Source organism: Empidonax traillii, unplaced genomic scaffold (genome assembly GCF_003031625.1).
Source record: "Empidonax traillii isolate 1590-97213 ecotype Southwest subspecies unplaced genomic scaffold, ASM303162v1 scaffold151:size923898, whole genome shotgun sequence".
Classification (NCBI taxonomy): Eukaryota; Metazoa; Chordata; class Aves; order Passeriformes; family Tyrannidae; genus Empidonax; species Empidonax traillii.
The window spans coordinates 143,359-164,688 of NW_020955344.1; the positions used below are offsets into that span (position 1 = coordinate 143,359).

The following is a 21,330-nucleotide window of genomic DNA, read 5'->3' on the forward strand; positions in this document are numbered from 1 at the left end:
GTCTAGACTGTAAGATCTATGGAGCAAGCAGCACCAGCATCCTTCCTGCAGGAGCGAAATGCAGTAAAAAGGGGTGCAGCAGTCAGATGAGTTTTCATGCTGGTGTAACCACTCCTGTCCCAAAATGTGGCAGCCAAGTGCCAAGATGAATCCCAGCCAATGCGATGCACAGTGGGGCAGAAGGGTGCACACATCAGGGACATGTTTTTTTTTTCCTGTCAATGGCACTGCCAGAGGTATTGTTGCTTAACCTTGTCTCTATACAAGAGGAGAAAATAATAAAAAAAAAAAAAAGAATTATGACTGTTCATTCATTCTGTCTCAGTCATTGTAAACTGCCTGCATCAGGTCTTGATCAGTTTAAAAATAAATAACTGGCATTAAACATGGAATGGTTTTGGTTGTGGTCCTCTTTTGACTAGAAAGGAAATAATTTGTACACTAAAGTGCAGCCTAAAATACATGTCTGCAAATTTCATCTTTAGCACACTGACATGACATTTTACTATGCAGACTAGACTGGCACAAAATACAGATTTAACAGTCCAATAAAATTAGCCTTTCTGTCTGAAACTTGAAAAAGGAAACTGCTTGGTAGGGTACTTCTTCCTCTGTTATTTTGTTTTCCTGTCCTTACAAATACAGACAGCCTTAGCTACAGTATAAATAGACACGGTGAATTTTATTGTAAAATAATTGCCACACTTTATTGGTACAACACTTTCACCAGAAAGGGTTATTAAATAAATACTACAAGCAAACAAACACCTGGCCTCTTACTGAAGATTATTGACTCAGAGAGCTTCTGACTACCCACTCAGACAGCACAGGCTTAAACCCCTCTATATTGGTTTATGAAAGCAGAGCACAAATCCGGAGTGTTTTCTTCATTTCTCTTCTTGAAGAAAATCTATTCTGCAGTGCACCGAGAAGGAAACATCTCATCCTTACAGCAGACAGAAAGCACCACTACACCTGACTGCAGGCAAACTAGGTGGTGACTGGATGCCCCAGTGGTGATGTGCCTGCCCTTACATTTCCAGGGTTCTGCCCTGCTCACAGTGAGATGCAGGTAAGAGCAGAGTGGCTGTCACACACTCTGCAGTGGGTTCCTTTGGGAAGTCTAGTGCCTGCACAGCAGTTTCCAGAGATTTCTTAGAAACAAAATAAAAGCCTACCAGCTACCTAAAATAAATTCTTTGTTCTATGGTGCATATGGTGGAGGCTTTTCCCCAGGCAGGCAGTAAGTTGGTGTATATAGGGCTGGAGCATTCGGGGGAAGACCATAGCTGGAGCTGGACTGAGATGGAGGCTGAGTTTCTTCTGATAAAGAAATGTCAGTAGATGATGTGCCAGGAAAATTGTTGGCAGGCTGTATGTAGACAAAAGAAAATACCTTCTTCAGTAAAGGGTTACAACCCCATTGCAGTTCCATTGTTTTTGACCATGTAAGTGCTAGATAATAAGCCCCATGATTAAATTTATCATGCATTGCAGCTCAACATTAACTTCAGTTCTAAAGCACCTGCTTAAGTCTAGCAATGATGGTGTCTGGTGAAACAAGACAGATTCCATCTGTAACCTAAGTGATTTTTAATAGACATTGTGCAGACAGCTGGGCAATAGAGCAGAACAGGAATTTCTGCAGGAAAAGATGCTCTGACTTCCTGGGTGAGGCACAGCACCTGACCGGCTGATTAGGTTACATTTAGCTGCTCGTTTCCAGGCATCACTGTGAAATTTAAATTACCTCAGATGTAATTAATCTCTGTTATAGTGCTTGCACAAATGCAAGGTCTTATTCCTTTGCCAAATGCAGATTCCTCTTAAGAAAATTTTACAGGTAGGCATCTGCCTCCCTGTAGGTCTTTCACTTTGGCTGTCTCAGCTATGATGGGGCTTTGGTTGCAAGAGGCACAGAAAATATATAGAGCTTAGGAAGGAGCCCATGTTCAGCAACAAGCAGAATTTATTAAAACAAAAGAATCCATGTAGGGAATAATGTTCTGGATAAAATCCTACCACTCCTTTAGCCAAGTTTTGTCACTGATTTCAGGAGGGTCAGGATTTCACTCCTCCCCTCGTGCCAGCACATGCCAGTCCATGCGCTTTAACTGGAGAGTTGGGCTCAGCTCCCCTCACATTCAGGTTTTAAGTGCCTGAAATTTAGAAAGCAAAATGACGGAATCATGTCTCTTTTTCAAGGGGACTGAAAAATATGGCGAGTAAACGCTGCTCTCTGCTGCTAAAAAAATTAATAGCCACAATCTCAAAGGCCAGTACCAGGGCTGGCCCTTGGACAGTGGCATCTCAGAGCTGCCCAGGGCTAGCAGACCCAAAGTACCCAGCTTCTCTACAGGGCTGTGGGTGAACAGGGACTGTTGCCCTGGGTCAAACCCTCCTGGCAAGGAGAATGTTGTCCTGCATTTGTACCACAGGGTGACTTAGTGAATGAGAAAGGGGACATCCTGACAGGAAGGCTGATTATGTCCTTTAACTCTCTGAGGCAGGGCAGGTATGCTAACAGACCTGCTAGCTACATCAGCTCCAAATCTAGTTGTGGGTTTGGATTGTTTTGTTTTGGTTTTTTATTTTGGAGTTGTTGTTTCCCTCTCCTCTCAAACTGCAACCACTACTTCCATCTGTTTGCCTGGAGTTTCTTCTAAAGCAAGTTCTCCTCTAGCACGAATGACTGGCACAACCTGTACTGCTGTCATCACCACCAGTCCCTGCACAGCTAATCACTACCATTACCTGACCAGTTGTCAGGCCTGTTACCAAGACTGGTTGTGGCTGAATTGTACCAGTAAGTGATGAATGATTTGGTTGGCACAATAAACAAAAGAAATGCTGTTTACATCCTTGACAAAATGCATTCTTGTTATCATCCTTTCTTTTTGCATTTGGCTGATTTCTGCTTGTGGACAAGGAAACCATGAGGTGAACTGAGGAGTGTTTACCACCACCTCAGGTTGCAATTCTTTAAAAGACTTAGTTTGCTGCTCCAGCAAGCATTCATTCAGTAAGATCCTGGATTCAGCAGCGTAACAGGAATGTCATATACCTTTAGCCTGAGATAATCCATGTGTGACTCTAAAGATTAGACCAGCTCAGGCAGGGTCTCCTATTCTGTGGACAGCTACAGCTTAATTCAGTTGCCCACACATAAGTGCTCAGCCCTTTTGGGATGCCAAGGATGTTCCAGGTATCCATGCAGATTTGACACAGAGAGGACTACAGGACCTGAACCTGGATTCTCTCAGAGTGGCAGGAGGGAACAGGTGGCTACTTGATCTCATTATTAGGCAGTATTAGATCCCTACATGCCAATAGCTCCTGCGTTTAGTCAGATGAATCCTGGCCCCAGATTCCCAGCTCCCAGCATTAGGAACTAGACAAGCTGAGCAGGGTTTGTGAAGGCCTGAATCCAGCAGAAGACCTGAATCCAGCAGCTTGGAGCACTGAAATGGATCATGAAGACCTCCAGCCCCATGGATTCAGCTCGCAGCTCTCAAGTAATGGAAGCAGATGACAATTAAGCTTCTGTCTGTTCTTAATCATCCCTGCTTTCAATATTCACCATTTGTAGCTTTGAGTAAGTTAATTATGATTTTTTAACTCATATACTGATGCAGAAATTACTTCTCTCCCAACTGCAACATAACGAGCTCAAACATATAGGGAGCTGATGGCTGGCTTTTTTTTTTTTTTTTTTCCTCTTTCTCCCTAGGAATAAATAAGATTAAATTTTCCCTTTTGGAGCCAAGTGCTTCTCACTAACCTGTCCTGGACTGGGGACAAGTGGTGGTGTCTGCCTATGAGTGTTATGAAGGGGAAAGAAGACAAATGAACACACTTCCCCAAAAAAGTAGATATTAGGAAAATAACTGTGTTTGTTTTGGAATGAAGATAACAATTTGGGATAAATACAGTATATTTCTGTTTCTCAGTGACACAGGACTGAACAGTTACAATGGATCCTCATGACTACTTACATGCATCTTTTCAGCTTAATTGCTTTCCTTCATCTATTTTTATTCCCTTCTCTCTCTACTCTTGGCTACATGCTAACCGAAACTCTGCAGAACAGCATGGCTTTGCAGCTAAAAGCAAACAAAAAGAGATGTTCTTTTTTGCCTCTCAACCCTTGGTCTCAAAGTGCCTGGCCCCATTTATGTTAATAAATAAGCCATGCCAAGGACTGTTCTCTGGCTGTGAAGCCAATTGGCACAGCACGTATGATATTCCTACAGCTGAACTCTTACCACCAAACCAGTGGGACTGTCTTTGTGCATGCTGCAGACTGAGAACAGTCCATTGCCCTTGCCATCTTCTGACCCCTTCCTAAGCATTTTTGGGAGACTGTTAGGGGGTCTGGGCAGCATGCTAACCATTCATTGTTGTGAATGATCATTGTGTCCCAGTACTGGTTCCTGGTAACTTATTTGCCCTGGACAGATGTAGGCCAGGAGGCTGTGGGGCACCGATCCACTGTTAGTTCATGCTAAATTGGGCAGTGTTTTCGATTAAGAAGTATTGCAAAACTTGTGGTACCCACTGGTCTAGCACTACACAGCCCAAGGATAACAAACCGTCATATGGAACAGAACAGTCTTACTGTGCTTTACTGGATCTAAAAGCTCCTATGATTGCTACAGGGTCTCAGTATATTGAGTTATTTACCAGAATGCCCTACGTTCATCACCTCACTCTGGCGAGGAAATAAAAAGGCAAACACCATCCTCAGCACCACTCTTTGCATTTTCCAAGCCAGCTCTGCCTGGACACAACACAGGCTTGGAGCATGACATGCACCTCAGTCTTCTGAAGGAGGTGACTGATCTGAAGCTGACTCAGCTTATGCTGTATCCCCTCCCACAAAGGGCAGAAGCTGCACCTCTGGTAGCTTTCCTTCCTGCTTTCAGGCCAGCTGCCTCTGGTCAGTGAGGCTCAACAACCTCTGCCAACTGCCAGAGCTGCTCTGTACTTGTTGTGTATCAGTGGTGGCCTGTGGCAGATGCTTATAGGAAGCTGAAAGAAACAGGGCTCCATCTTCTGATAAGCCCCTGTTGGTTCTTGTGACTGGCAGACATTTGGGGTCTTGCTGTGCTGCAAGTGAAACCTGAATCCCTAACCCCTCATTTATACTCCTCCACACTATTCTGTGGCATTTGAATCTTCTCTTGTTTATAAAAGCACTTCCTATTTCTGGCTTATATTGTCCCTTAATAGCTTTACTGAGGCAACCAAAACTTTGTGTGTAAGAAGTTATCACCAGTATCCATCCACAATCCTTTCTGTAGCACTCAGTTTCATGGGCCTCTTATTTCCTCCCCTTTCTTTTCTCCTTTCCATCTGATAAGTCCTAATATATTAATTTATATATATGTAAAATATTAAGAGTAGGGTGGGCTAAGGTGTATAAATTTTTCAGCCAAATCCTGTGTGTGTCAGATGCTTCCTTTGGTTTTCCCAGTGCCTCTGTTGCTGCTTTATCTTGCCCAACATGGGGGCTGTGTTTACCTTTATAACTACTTGTACACAGCCTGAATCCTGCACTGGAATTCCTGATCAGCAAAGGACAACCAGAGAAAGCCCGAGGTCTGAGAACAGACCTGAAACTTAGTGCACACTAACTCATGCCAGAGATAAAACAGTGAGTTGGGATCCAACTTCCTTGCCTTGGTTCAAATGCCCAGGAGCTGAGACCCCCAGGAGCAAAGTAGGTACTGAGTAGCTTTTCTGACGGAGTAAGAAGGGTGCCATTTTGTACTGTACCTGAAGAGCTAATGGGTAGGATGGATATGTAGAAATAGTTGCTGCAGAAGGACAGAACCCAGCATATGTCAGGATCTGCTGGGCAGGATTGTACAGGATCTGAGGAGGAGGCGCAGCACTGAAAGCAATTTGGGACAGAGGCACCTGTTGAGCACAGAAGACAACAATATATCAGCACAGCACAGAGGGAGCTGGAGCAGGAACTGCTCCTAACACAAGCAATCAGACAATTTAACAACTTTCTATTTTCCAGCACAATACCAGCAGTACAAAAAACCAAGGAGCAGACAGAATGAGAGGGTGTATCCAGAGTGAATTTTCTGAGTAAAAATACAGAGCTATTTTAATCTTTCCTTGGAAAAAGACGGCTGGTGCTTCCCTAGCAACAGTTCCAGAAGCACTGGCAGGACTCCAGATCTGAGACAGCCTGAAGAGCATAGCATACAGCATACATTTGGCTGCCTCTTCTCACTCCTTCCAGCACCAAACACCCAGTCCTTCACCATTTGCTGCAGACGCTTTCCATCAGCAACTACCTGATGCCCTCTTGTCTTTTCTCTCTGCTTTCCTACACAGATTTACAAAGATCTCCCTTTCCAGACCAGTTGCTCTTCTTTCACAGCTCCCTCTCACTTGTGAAATGGAGTTTGCTGCTGCCTCTCCTGTATCACTCTTGACATGCATGCCTCATTCCTACCACAGAAAATCCTTTTCCCATGGCTTTATTGGCATGCCCCTTAATTACAATGTGAAATGAGGTTTGCAGGAAGAAGTAAGAGCTCATATTAAACCAGCTAACAAAACTTGGTAAGGAAAAAAAGAGCAAAAGCTAAATGTGAAAGGGGGTTTGTGTTAAACCCTAAACCCATGTGCTATATAACCATTTGGGAAGGACAACAGAGCTCTGTGAAAGATTTTCTTGAGATAAATCCAGTGGGTTTTTTTCTTTCCTTTGTTTTTGTTAGCAGATTCCTCCACATGAGAGCATGGAATTTTCTTTTCACTGAAATAATAAAACATGGTGGTTGCCAGACAAATGCTAAAAGCAGCAGCCAGGATTTTTATTTTTTGGCATTTCCTTTCAGATTTATCAGTGAGAGACATAAACCACTGTATCCTCTGGAGATAGTGTGAGACCTCTCTGAGATTGAGAAAGAGGCATATTAATTGTGTTTGTACATGGAAAACGTCATCTAGGTCACTGATGTGCCACATGAGGTTATCTGAAAATTTAGGCCCTAGCTCCTTAGAGAAACGTAGCATTTTAGGAGCTGGCACAGGAAAAGACTGGGTTTGAAAGCAGAGTGCTTATTTCATGGGAGAAGGAAAGTCTCTCATTTTTGAGGTATCCTCAAAAACACTCTCCTCTGCAAGGTAGCCCCCTTTCTACCCACCCTGCTGGGTGGATATTTTGGGGGGAAGGGAAGAGACACTGCCTTTCAGACAGAGTGAGAAGCAGTTCATGTGCTTGCCTCAGATCCAAAGGTTTGTGGCCAGCAACATGGCTCCAGAATGTGCCCTTCCTTCCTAGGAGACAAATCAGATCCCTCTGGCTATGGACATAAATGTGTCAAGAAACACTTTGCCAGTGTGAAACACAGATGCCTGTTCTGCATCTGTCACTAACTTTCCACTATGAGTCTCTTTGGGTGCTGCTATTTGACCTGCTTTGGGTTCTTCTCCTGGGAACCTCTCTCAGTCCTCTCACCTTTCCTCTACCAGTAGCAGCAACGCTCTCTAATTGCTAAGGATGAACATCACAACAGTCCTAGGAGACAGTTTTGGAGAGTCATCTACTCCAAATCCACTGATCAAAGCACCTTATTATCAAGCTATCTGATCCCAGCCCAGAGCCATCAACAATTTGCAGGTACTGAAGCTGGCTGAATGATTTTATCAAGTATTCCAGTAATAACACTATGTTAAATTAGTCACATAAAATACACTGGTAGGTGGAGACATTCTAAACTAAACCACCACCCAAGTCAGAGAGGAAGAGCCACCAAGTGGTCAGGGTGTGCTGCCAGTGTTAGCTCATTGGCCTGACACAGACCTGCCAGAGCATTTATTTTCACATATATTCACATCAGACTGCACCTTTAGTTGTATGAGTGCTAAGCCATGGCAAGTAGCTCAGTAATTAGGTATTAATTTTGTTTTCCTTTTTAAAGTAGGGTGAAGGAAGAGGAGAGGGGCTACAGGAATGCTATTCAACCTGTTCGGATTCCCTTAAGGAGACTGCAAGAAGGAGGCTAATTGGAAAAAAAAAAAAAAAAAGGCAGCAACCCCCCTACCCCCCAGAACCATCAGTAGTTCAGATTAACGCAATCCTAAACTCCGAGAAGGCGGATTCTTTGGCAAGGTGTGTCAGGAAAACATCCAGAAGTCATCAGATGAATACTGGGACAGGGCAGGGAATTTCTAGATTAACTCTTAGCACCAGCAAGTGAAGTTTTCCATGCAATTCTTTACCTCGGTCTTCTGTAAGAAATAATCACAGTGCGTTATCATTTTGGCTACTGCAAGTCCATCTATTTAAGTTATATATTAACCTGCTTTTTGTTAACAGTGACTTTAAGGTAACAGCCTAGCTGGTGTCCTATATCCAAGCACACTATAGACCTGGAAAGGAAGGTACCTATCACAACCACTGCAGCCCCACAGGTTACACAGGGGCCACTGAGCTGACACCTTGGGAGTCAGGAGAGGATGAAATGTTTCCCACTAAGCCAGTACAGCTCTCTGGCACAAAGCAAAACCACAGGGAGCGTGCCAGGGTCTGCAGGGAATTTATCACAAGAAAGAAAGCCCGCAAAAACCAAAGCAACACTTTTTTTTTTCTGTCCAGGAAATATGATGGGTTTAAAGGCAACGGCACTGTTTTGCAAACTCTCCCCTTTGTAGCATATTTTGGCTGCCAGCATTCCCCAGAGATAAACATGATGTTTTTTGTTTGACTAGTCAGCCTGGCCCCCTGTATTTTCTGGAAGTCAATTCCAGAGCAATGCCTTGAGGCGTTTCAGCTGGGCTTTGCAGCTCTTCCTGCAAAATGCCAGCAAGCACTTCTGTGGGAAGGTGACATCCAGAAACTAAGAAGTTCTCCAACATATTTTAAAGGGTTTCTTTCCTTGTTTCAGTCCCATGCCCCTTTCTTTCCCTCTTCTGCTTGATGTTTTCTTGGCTCCTGTTGTTCCCCAAAAGTTACTCCTTTTCTAAGGCGAGTAGCAGATTAGCAAACCAGCATTAGTACATAACTCAAAAGAACCCTGAAAAAACACAGGCAGGACCAAAGAGCAGTCAGAGCATTTTGGATTGCTGCTTTGGTAAGACTTTCACAAGCCCAGCATGGATCCTGTGCTGAGGTGACTGAAACAAACTCATCTTTCCCTTGAACTAGGGACATCTTTCCTTCTGCTTGCACTGTGAGGAAACATTAATCATCTTATTCAGATCAGGTTTTTACCTGGAGCCTTGACAGACTTGCTCCAGCCAAGCTTGGGGGGAAGCTGCTCATTCACTGCTGCTGCAATTTCCTTGCACAGCTTTTTATGCCACTCAGTCAAAAGGACCGAGACTGTGACCCAGGCTCTGCCTCCTAACCAGGCAACGTACAAGGTCATGGAGACCCCAGTTGTCCCAGGAACATCTCCTTGGCTTGATATCCCTCACACGCAGTGCAGTCATGGCTCCATGAAGCACAGAGCTGTATCTGGGCTGGAGCTTGCGCTGCTACAAATGCATCAGCCCAAATCCCATGTATGCCTTGGTTTGAGCAAGACAGATTAAGTGGATTTGGGCTGGCTCTCTGTACCTTTTCCCATCTCAAGAGAGCACTAGCAACTGCAACAGCTGCACTTGCACACATCTGCTAGGCAGGGGAAAACACTCAATGGCACTGAAAAAGCTGCAATGCTCTCTCAGGGATGTAGTGTAGATGATGCCTCATGTAGCTGCTCTCTCCCTTGTTTCCCACTGCGGTTGCTTCAGCCATTGCTTCTCTGATGAGGAGGGGATGAATTAAGATGGGAAAGCTGCTTCCCCTCCCTCCCATTGAGCAGCTGCATCTCTTTACTGGCTGGCTGCAATCTTATCAACTCCTTACAAGAGTATCCTCACTTAAAGGACAGCTCAGCTGCCCATTTCTTACATGGGAAAGCTCAGTATGTTCATTTGCCTTAAGCTAGAGAGGGAAATATTTCCAGGAAATTTTGCAACTCTCCACAGAGATGAATTTCAATAATTCATATGGCCCTGCTCTGACATGTGGTTTTAAGCATCCAACACATGCTGTAGATAGCCCAGACATGCTCGGTGAGGAACTCTGGGTGGTCAGAGCCAGGACTGGATGGCCTCTAGTCTGAAAGGGTCCTTGGCTCACTGGCTGCCAGCTCTGAGCAGCACCTTCCCTCTAGTCTGCCCTCCTCCTGCCCAGATGTCTCTCTTGCTTCGTCTTCCCTGCTCCATCCCTCTCTTGTTTTACCTATCTTTTTATTTAGTTTTTGCCTCTGGAATAACCACCAGAAACATCATGGATCTAAGATGACCTGTGCTGCTACCACACCTCCCTTTGGCTCCTGCATTTCACCTCCATCCCCACACCTCCACCCATTTAGTTTGGAAGATCTTTGGGCTGGGACCATCTACTTCTCTGAGAGCCTAATCAATCATGAGTCCCTTTGTTGGTCTTTAGGCACTGCTTTAGCAAACATGACCAGTGACAGTGATAATTCCAGGAATATCAACTTCACCCTTTTAATGTGTAAGAAAATCTAAGTGGATGAGGCAGTGTATCAGATAACCCCTCCCAGCTACCAGCCTCTTCTGGATGCAGTATTGCACATCAGCACAACATGGTGGTGTGGCACAAGGAGCAATTAGAAGGTGGCATTCCTTAGTGAAGCAAAAGAGGATGTTAATGTTACCTGGGTACACAACTGTTTAAATAAAAACTTGACTGGTACTTCAGAATTCATCCCCATTCTTGGGGAAAAGAACTACGTAAATTTAACAGTCACACCTAGGACTTGAGTTTTATGTGTTAGCTACAAACTAGCATGCTCAGACTCTGTGTTGGCCCACATGTTCAGTGATGAATTAGTAGGGAAAAAAAGATGCCACTAACTGAATTGCCAGCATTTGTTCAGACAGGCACCTGTTTTTTCCCTTCTATTCATGTATTTGACCAGGCTTGACCTACTTAGCTGTGAACAGCTGGCAACAGCTTAGCCTAAAGATATAACTCCAGACTCCCAGAACACACATGTTTGGAGTGTCTCCTTTGTACACTTATGCTTCCCATTTGATAATGTCAACAAGCACAGATGCCCACACATAAGGCAAAAGGCTGAGCCTTACCATGTCTTTAAAGGCCCCAAGAATGGCTGCCGTAATAATGCCCAGAAACAAGCCGATGATGTTGAGGACTGTGGAGGACCAGAGCAGCCTGTACAGGTGAATCACATCCTGACAGCTGCTCACACCAAGAAATTCGTAGTAGCTGGAGGACTGGTCTGAACTGAAAGGGAATGCAGACAATGTCACTGCAGTGGGAAGGGTTTCGCACATAATATAGAGCTCTAAAGGATCTAAATCCTTCCTGTTTGCTTTGCTCTTTGGCAAAGTACTTCATCCATGCTCCCACCAAACACAGCTCAGAAGAACTGGATAAAGCGCTTCTGTAAAACTGACTCTGCTAAGGCTAGCATCAAACATGTTGTCCAGCTAATACCAACTCTAGTTTGGCTGATTGGTGGTGTTTATCAGCATGGACTCTTTTTTAGTTTTTGCTCAGGGCCTCTGAACACAGGCAAAGTCTTGGTATATGGATGCTTGTCATTCAGCTACCAGCTAAGGCATGCTTACCTTTGATTTTTTTTCACAGCTCACCTGCTGGCATCTCTGAAACTGGGGAAAGCAAGTTGCTTAAGCATTAATTCAACCACAGGAAGGAGGTTTTTCCAGCTGTGGCTACACTTGCTTATGGTGTCTGTGGTTCCAAATAAAGAAATGCAACACAGTACGGTATAAAGATGTGTCTTTACACTACAGATTGTACTATCCAGAACTCTTTGTTCATATTTCTACACCACACTGGTTATTGCAAAGCAGGCGTGTTTAATCCTCGTTGTCTTGCCAAAAGCCAGAAATATTCTACAGCAAAATTTGAAACCACAGGTTCCTTCCTGTAGTTCTTTCTGGTACCTGCCTTAATTCTAGCCCACTAATGAGTTCCTAGGGCAGCTATTTGAGTTGCAAAGATTTTTTTAAACGCCAAGCCTGTTTTCCCACTGTTAGGAAATTGCCATCATATTATGGTGGAAACCAGAAGTGACCAGTTTGTGCTCACTCTTCTGTTCCTCTATCCTGAGCACATGGGGCAGCAATGGAGATGGTGTTAGGGAAAGTTCTACAAAGGAAGGTAGCAGCGTGGAGAAACCCACAACATTTCTGGGGAGAACCAAGGCAGGTGTAGTCCTGTCCAACCAATGGCTTGAGGACATGGTTCTGGCACTGAAGAACCACTACTGTTGAGTTCACTTGGGCACTATCATGAGCCCATCTTAACTAAACAAGCCTATAACTTCAGCTACCATGAGGCTGAGGAAATCTGACTTGTGATCCTGCCTACATACCAGTCTACTCCATGGCTGAGAACAAGCCACTCTGTGTGACTGTGTCTAGTCCTACTTTTCTCTAGCCATCCTGTGAACTGGAATTGCCAAGTCTCTAGAGCAGCATGAATGCTTATTTACTCTGAATTTGTCCATGCCAGTTCCATAGGATCTTGCTGTCCACTCTGAAGGACACATATGTTTAATTGTATCATGGAATACTGTCACAGCAGGGATCAGTTCCAGGTGTTTCAGAAAAACCCCTTACGCTCTAAACAACAGAGTTTCACTCACTTTTCTTTGATAACTCTGCACACTTCCAGCCCTTGAGAACTCCTCTTCTTTTACATATTGAATTGTGCTGTTTGATTCAGTGTTAACATGCAGCAGTTAGCTGGGTACTACGGAAGGAAGCATTCTCAGAATATACATTGCAGATGTATATGCAGTGCATTGCAAATATGGTGTTCCATCATTTGTCTGTCATAGAAATGCCTGACTGACTAATGTGAGGACTTCTGTGCTTGTTGTCTGTCACAGAAAAGGTACCACAGTTGTGCGTTCTCTACCTTTCCCATTTCACTTGTTTTGTATAACTCCACCATATCCAGATTTAACATTTCTTACATAAGCAAAAGATGGTAACATTTGTAGTAGATTTTAATCCATCCTATAGACCTGCACTCACTTTTTGTCTCCTATCTGCATGAGAAATATGGGTGCATAGATGACTTACCCCTAGTAACAAATGTAATTTTTCACTTCTCTATTTGAGTCAGGAATCGGGCAAGAGCTACTTGCTCTTAAGATGAGGCTGGATGTGGCACTGAGTGCCATGATCTAGTAATCACAGTGAGGTTGGATCAAGGGTTGGACTTGATGATCTCGGAGGTCTCTTCCAACCCAGTTAATTCTATGATTCTAAGATACTTTGTTACGCAGAAGCCTTGATTGTGCCACTCTTGTTTCCCCACACCCAAAATGTTCGTGTCTGGCAGGCTGCTAGCCAAGGCTTACAGAGGACTGGGGCTATAAAGGGCTGCTAGCATATGAAAAGGAGGCAAAACCAAAATAAAACAGGAGATGTAGGATGGAAGGAAGATGAGAAATGCACGGAGGGTAAAAAGGAAAAGTGGCTGTCAGTGAACTGTAGAGGGTTGCAGAGAGGGCCTGGTAAGATGATAAAAGGGCATGTAGCGATTGGACAAGAGGGAATGGTTTTAAACTGAAAGAGGGAGGAATTGGATTAGATATTAGGAAGAAATTCCTTACTGTGAGGGTGGTGAGACACTGGAAGGTTGCCCAAAGAAGCTGTGGATGCCCCATTTATGAAAGTGTTGAAGACCTGGTTGGATAAGGCTCTGAGAAACCTGGTAGGTGTCCCTACCCATGGCAAGGGGGTTGGAACTAGACGATCTTCCAACCCAAACCATTCTGTGATTCTATGATACTGAGGTGTGCAAAGGGTGACTCAGGCAGAAGATACAAGCTCCTCGTGTTGCTTCTCCAGGCCCTATCATTTACAAGTAAAGACAAACAACCAAAGATTCCTCAGAGGCCATGAACTGCACCCAGGTACTTACTTCTCACAGTTGTACAGATCACAGCAATAGCATGTGTTACTCTTTATTTTCAGCTGGCACTTGCTGTTTAAGGTATGACATGTCACCTGCCAAAAAAGAAGAGAGTGACCTTTATTCTCAGTGTTTCACTGTTGTGTAAATCATCCTACTGACCACAAGAAGAAAAAAAACAAACAAACAAAACAAACAAACAAACAAACAAAAAAACACCAACCACACAAAAAAACCAAAACTTCAGTGTCAAGTTTTATTACCTGTTGTGCAGAAAGATACTGATATTCCAAAATCTACAACCACAGGCCAAAAGGACATCCCTGAGCTCCTAGGAGTTTTAACCAGGATGTCAGCCCCAGAGTCTGAGTGCATTTGCACTATGAAGCCCAGAGCCCTCAGCACCAGCCTGCAGCCAGGGCTGTCAGAGTTTTAAGCATTTTGCTGCACTACCTGATGCTATGCTGCTGAAACCCAGAGTCTGCAGCCATGAGATTTGGATCTCTACAGCTGTGACACGGAGACCATGTCTCCATGTCTTGACAGATACACTACAGAATGTCACCGAAGTGGATAAGAATACCAGTCCATTATAGTGGGGAAATGGGCAAAGGAGTCAATTCATCTGAACAGCTTTCAATAAATGTGAGCTCTCTCCTTTCAGTAAAAACCTCCTGAAGAAGGAAATAATTAGGAACACCAGAAAGAACAATCTCCAAACTCACAAACAAAACCATTCAGAAAAGATCCAAGCACTCCAGTAAATAAGCATCATTTACTGCAGGCTTTGGAATAGAAAACTGAAAAACAGGAAAAACTGTGTGAGCAGGAATTAGAGGGATGGACAGATGTTAGAACAATAAAGGCAGACACATGTACACCACTCTACCCAGACAAGAAATCATTTTAATGACTTCTTAAGTGTGGTAAGCATTAATCACTTCTATTTGGCACTACAGACCAATTGAAATATTTTATATGTAAGGCATTTTTTTCTGAAAGATTTTTAGCTTATTGACTTTGAAATCCTAGAGAGCTCTCAGGTTTTAAAAGCTAACAGGTTAGAAAATACGTTTTTTCTATAGCTTTTTTTTTTGATGGAAAAAATATAACCACGGAGAAGTATTTTGTTCACAAAATGCAAATAAAATATATTGTTGAATGGAAAAATCCTCATAAGGAAAAAGTAGAAGGAGCATGTCTGCTTTTGAGAAGTTTCTGTCAGACAGTTCTGCTTAGCCATGAATGTGCTTCTCAAAGTAGTTTCGAAAGTGATCCCGGAGCACAGTGTGCCAATGCATTCACTACCACAGACATTTTGCGGGATGCTCTAAAGCTTTTGCACTTAAGACTTTGGTTTTGACCACCTGTATGCAGTGAAAATGGCCTAGGACCTAGGCCTTTTCCCATTACACATGCATGATTGGGATAGTAGGGCTTTGTAAGATGGAATGGGCTGGTAAAGGGTGGTTTGTTCTGCTGCATGGTTTGGGGACCATTTCTGATAGGAAATAAAATGAGTTTTCCCCTCTCTGAGCAATAAATAGGCCAGACTGCCCCTTTTAATATAGAAGGCTAGACATACAAGAGAGGGAGATCAGCAAGAACTTAAACAATTTTTTAGCTGCTTCTAAACTACAAGACACATATTATTGGCCAAGGAAGTTACTGTAGTCGTCTATTTTTATGACAGCATTTTTAAAACATGCAAAGAACAAGACACTTCTTTTTGGGAGAGCAGTGAAAAAACTAAAATAAACAAGTTACTGTGTGGTGTGAGCATGGGTGGTGGAAACAGGTCATTTTTTGGTATTCTGCATGTCAAGACCTATTATTTCCTTTCAGTAACCAGACATTGAGCTTTTTCATGTCCTGGATGTTTGTGACTTTCTATCTTCTCAGCACCAATTGAAGAGATGTTCTTATCTCACAGTAATTGCAAGACAACAGAATTATTTCTGCTTTAATCAAAGAGAACTGAAACAGGCAAACCAAATGAGCTGTAGACCACTTACAGGTGAGAGATGGCAATCAAAAGGAAACTTGCACTCAGTAAACAATCTGTTCTTCCTATTTAAATGTTTGCCTGGCATGCAGAGCATGTCCCCTGCTCACTAGCTGGCCAACTTTGGAAAAGTAAAAGCCAAGTACAAATGCCATGGATCCTTAACTCTGAATTAGCACAAGCTGACTCTACATCAGTGGACAACCAGACAAGCATGTTATTAAAAACTACCCCCACTTTTAAAAGATACTTGTTGGGGTTTTTTTTGCCGGAATAGAGGAAAGAGTTCTGGGTGGCCCAGCTTTAGACATTCCCAGAAACAGCAGAGCTGAAGAAAACAATCTGGTAAAAGCTCAAGGCTGGGGTCACCTGCAATGAGCTGTGGTCACTGTGATGCCAACCACATGCTTTTTACAGGAATCAGAGGCATTTCTCAGGCTATGTGTCTGAGTGTGCAAGCACACTTTAGAAGAGCACGGAACAAAACTTAAGTAAAGAGTGTTGTCACACTTCATAAGTTTGTCTGGGCAGGTCTTCAGTCAAGGAGATAATTGAAATATTTTTGTCATACATTTTCTGGAATCAACAATGGGGTGCCCTGGCAACAAGATTTAAGGAGCTGCTTAACCTGGTAGCATACTTTGCTAAGCTTTCTAGAATTTTTGGTGGTAACATTCCCCATACACCTTTTCTTAGCCATGGGAGGGATAGTGATGAAGGACATCTGGCTTCTTGAAAGTTATACTACTATCTAGCTGTTCTCAATCCTGCTCTGCCTTTCTTTTCACTCCCACCAATTTACCACAATAATAAAATAGCAAAAGAAACTCAGTCTGGACTTCTCAGGAGGCTAGCCATTTGGGTATGGGCACTTTTCCAGCCATGTTGATGTCATTGAGATAAAAAAGCTGCATTGAGACCACTGATGTTTTTGGCCTGTGCTGGATAAATATAGAGATTTGAAGTCTTCTGGACAATACAAGTGGATTAATTTAGGTATTTCCTATTCCACTTGGAGTCTACAAAAACCTCCTTGGAGAAAGAAGCCAATGTGACAAACACATTCCAGACAACTATTATACAGCATAGATAGACTAGGAATCATTCCAGTCCCAGAGTAGTGTACTGGATAGAAACACCAATGATGAATCACAGCCTCACTGACTATAGTGATTTGCAATCATCAGAGGCTTGGACAAGCAGGGAGTCACTTGTTGGAGAAACAATAGTGGAGTTTCTCTCTACCCATGACCTACATGCATAGACATGCTGTCAAACATCCACCTCCCTCCTCCCCAGCCCCTCAAAGCACAGCAAAATAAACACATGATGAGTTGAGTTTGTTTACCTCTGTCTGGTAGGCATCATATAGAAATCCTATTCCACTTGAATAAAACTGGCACCTTTTGTTATACAAAGGTCTGGGTTCCTGTAAAGAAAAGAGAAGCCAAAATAGTAAGTGGTTTGGAGGAAGTGTGAAGGCACCATGTCCCATGTCCCCATTCCAAATGCTTACAGCTCTGGGGAGCCAAAGCCAATGCAGTCACTTGGGTAAGCAGCTCACACACACCTTTGCTGGCTTTCTTTCCAGAATGGTTCTCCTCTTTTCCTTCCTCAGTCCACCACTAAGCTATGCAAGTATCATTTATTTTTCTCTGTGTTGATCACCTCTATTAAGAAGGCATCACCCTTGGCATTTAACCACTTCCTTGCTTGATGTCAAAAAGTACTTCTCTGTGAGAATGGTCCAGCCACTCTTTTTTCTGGTGCAGTGTCTTACCTAGCACCAAGATTTACTTTGCTTTTTTCAGGATACGGGACTCTGTTTTTAAAGGATTTCAACAATATTCATAAAGAAAACAAAGTAAAATATGTAATACTTTGAGCGTTCCACTTACAACACACACTTCAAACCCCAAAAGCAAAACAAAGAATAATGGGGAAATTAGGGCATAAAGAGAAGGCAAATTTGCACTGTTTGGTTTCATTTATTGCAAAATATGCATTCGCTGCTCATATTTCATGTTTTGCTTGTAACAGTTCCCACAAACTAACATAAAGGAAGAACACAATGAAATATCCTTGGCCAGATGGAAGATGTGTGTTTCTGACCTTGGCTAATGGCCACTTTGAAGGCTAGAGGGTGCATACCTCACTCAGTTTCAGGACTAGACCATATTTGCCCTGGGAGGATTCAACAACTTGAGTCCTCTGTGGTCCAATGTCTATTCCAAAACAGTGTGGGAATTACTTATACTTGAAAAAAAAAAAAATAAGAAGAGACTTTTTCAATTTTCTGTCACTTACCTAGTCCTGATCTGTGCCTTCCAAAGGACTCAAGTGCTCCCTAGTATGTCAGTCAGACCACTTCCAAGAGAGAAGATGGGCACCCACTGCCTGCCATCCCCTCTTTCCATACTAACTTACAAGCAAAGGACTATTTAAGTTGTTGGCAGAAATCTGCACTGATTAACTTTCACTTCATTTTAAAGTGTTAAAATCCATCCAGGAATAACACAGAAATTGCAGAAATATCTGCACTACTTCAGACCACTTTTGAGTGTTCTACGCTTGTTGGATTATGAAGTGTGAACCGTACAAATCTGCTGACCCAAAACACATAATTAGTTAAAATGCAGAGCTAGGCAGGAATGCAGACAGATCAATGAGTAAAGCTCCTCCATCAGCTTGTTTTCCTTTTTGATTACCCTGGCAAACGCAAGGAAGTTTGGACACCAACTCCCAAGGGTTAGGGAAAGTTTAGCTTCCTGCATCTAAAAATATTAATTTATATTACACAAGTGTAAGAAAAAATGCTTCAGTAACTCTTTTACTCTAGAGGAAAAGCAAATACCACACAAACAGCATGCCGTATCTTGAACTAGGTCAACATTCTTCCATAGTCCTGGGAAAGAATTAGCATTTAGCCATGACTTCCAGGGACAGATCTGGTTGGGAGGTCTAACAGGGTTGTAGTTTCTCTGCCAGAACAAGGAGCTGACAAGAAGAGGAGCTCTGCTGGGTCTCATACTTACAAACAAGGAGAGATTGGTCAGGGATGTGAAGGTGAGGGGCAACCTTGCCCCTAATAATGAGGTGGTAGGGTTCAGAATCTGGAGAGGAGGCAGCAGGGAAGAGAAGGATCCCAACCCTGAACTTGAGGAAAGGAGACTTTGGCCTATTCAGTGATCTGCTTGGAAGAATCCAGTGGGATACAGTCCTGGAAAGCAGTGAGGTCCGGGAGAACAGGATTCAAGGTTCACCTCTTCCAAACTTAGGAACACTTCATCCCAACTAGCAGGAAATCAACCAAAGGCAGAATGAGGCCTGTGTGGATGAACAAGGAGTTCCAGATGTAACTCAAACACAAAAAGAAAGTCTACAAGAAGTGCAAACAGGGGAAAGTCACCAGGGAGGAAAATAAAGAAATTATATGAGCATGCAGGGATGGGTTTAGGAAGGCCCAAGCCCGCCTGGAATTCAATCCAGCAAGGGCTGCAAAGGACAACAAGAAGGGCTTCTATGGGTGTATGAGCAGCAAAAGAGAGATCAGAAAGAATATGTGCACAATACTGAATAAGACTGGCAACCTGGTGACAAAAGACATAGTAAAGGCTGAGGTATTCAATGCCTTCCTTGCCTCAGTCTTCAGTGAAGACCAGTAGGAAAATCTGGGGCAAGAAAGACTTACCTTTGTTGGAGGAGGATCAGGTTAGGGAGCATTTAAACAAACTGGTGATACATCCCATTTTCATGAATGGCAAGAAAGAGAATCAAGGGAACTGCGCACTGGTGGAAGGTGATGGAGCAAATAATCTTGGAAACCATTCCCAATCATCTCAAGGACAGGAAGGTGATGGGGAGTGTTCAATATGGATTTAAAAAAGGAGAATCCTGTCTAACCAATCCGTTAACCCTCTACAATGATGTGACTGGCTTGGTGGATGAGTGGAGCTTCTCACTCATCTGTTTCTGGACGTTTTTTACCTTCGCTTCAGTAATGACTCAAACAGTCTCTCATTCTTGCAGACCAGCTGATGAAGTATGAGCTAAAAAAATGAACAGTGAGGTGGACTGAATGCTGGCAGAACTGCTGGGGTCATGGTGTTGTGATCAGTGACATGAAGTCCAGCTGGCGGTGACGCAGTACTTGTCTACTCCAGGGGTCAATACTAGGGACAATATTGTGCAACATCTTTATTACTGAACGGGATGATGGGTAGAGTGCACCCTCCACTAGCTAGTAGATGACACAAAAGTGGAATGAGTGGCTGAAACACCAGAGGACCGTGTTATTGTTCAGAGGGACCTGGGCTGGAGAAATGGCCCACAGGAATCTCTAAAGGTTCAGCACAGGGAAATGCTAAATCCTGCACCTGGGGAGGAATAATCCCATGTACCAGAAAAGACTGGGGCCTGACTGCCTGGAAAGCAGCATCACCAGAAGGTCTAGGGAAATGATCCTTCCTCTCTACTCAGCACTGTTGAGATATATCTGGAATGCTGGACAAAGTGCTGTGCTCTGCCATATGACAGAGATCATGAGCACGGTCTGCTAAATAAAACACTGGAGCATCTGTCATATGAAAGGCAGCTTAGAGCTGGGAATGTTCAGCCTAGACAAGAGAAGGCTCCCACGTACCGTATCAGTAGGTACCAATACCTGATGGGGGAAGTAAAGAAGATGAAGCCAGACTTATCTCAGTAGTATCCAGAAAAAGGACAAGAGGCAATGTGCACAAACTGAAATACAGTAAATTCCATTTAAACATAATAAGAAGCTTTTTCTAATTTATTTAGGTCATTAAACACTGGAACAGGTTTCCCAGAGTGGTTGTGGAGTCTCCATCTCTGGAGATACTCAAACTGGATACAGTTCTGAGCAACCTGTGATAGCTGACACTGCTCTCAGCAGAGGTGGTTGGATTAGAAATCTCCAGAGGTTCTGCCCAGTCTCAGCAACTCTGTGATTCTGTGAAGACAGTCAGAGTCTACGTCAGGGTATGAGCACACTAGCAAGTTCTCTCAAAGTATCCCAGGTTATGAATTTAGCAGACATAACTTAGGACCTGGAGACAGATATTCCCTGACCTTACCTTCTGGGCACTCCTGCCCTTATTACAGATTGCTGCTGTGTGACACCACTGCACCACACTGTGAGGCTGTGTCTGACCCTGAATGCTAAGATACTCTCCACAGACACCTCTGTATCTTACTAAAAGCAGTGAGAGAGCTGTCTAATCTGCCTCCATCAAGTGCAGAAAGACCCTCACTTTGGTCCTGATCTCCTGGCTTACGCAGTTTTAGTACCCTTTACACCTCCTTCCTCTTAAAAAGAAATTTGTCCATTTATTGGCTTGGT

At 43.4% G+C, this 21,330-nt stretch overlaps 1 protein-coding gene across 2 annotated transcripts in view; it reads right to left on the reverse strand.

Annotated features, from left to right (window-relative positions):
- Positions 1-664: 664 nt before the first annotated feature.
- Positions 665-21,330, reverse strand: part of TMEM255B (transmembrane protein 255B) — a 68,621-nt gene continuing 47,955 nt past the window's right edge. The window contains exons 5-10 of one of the 2 annotated variants that reach the window (XM_027884650.1): positions 17,317-17,397; positions 13,973-14,058; positions 11,134-11,293; positions 8,251-8,259; positions 5,779-5,922; positions 665-1,372 (exon numbers count right to left, since the gene is read on the reverse strand). In XM_027884650.1, coding sequence (XP_027740451.1) covers positions 1,205-1,372; positions 5,779-5,922; positions 8,251-8,259; positions 11,134-11,293; positions 13,973-14,058; positions 17,317-17,397 — 648 coding nt within the window. In that variant the 3' untranslated portion in view covers positions 665-1,204. The remainder of the gene's footprint in view (positions 1,373-5,778; positions 5,923-8,250; positions 8,260-11,133; positions 11,294-13,972; positions 14,059-17,316; positions 17,398-21,330) is intronic. The other variant, XM_027884651.1, reaches the window with a different exon arrangement.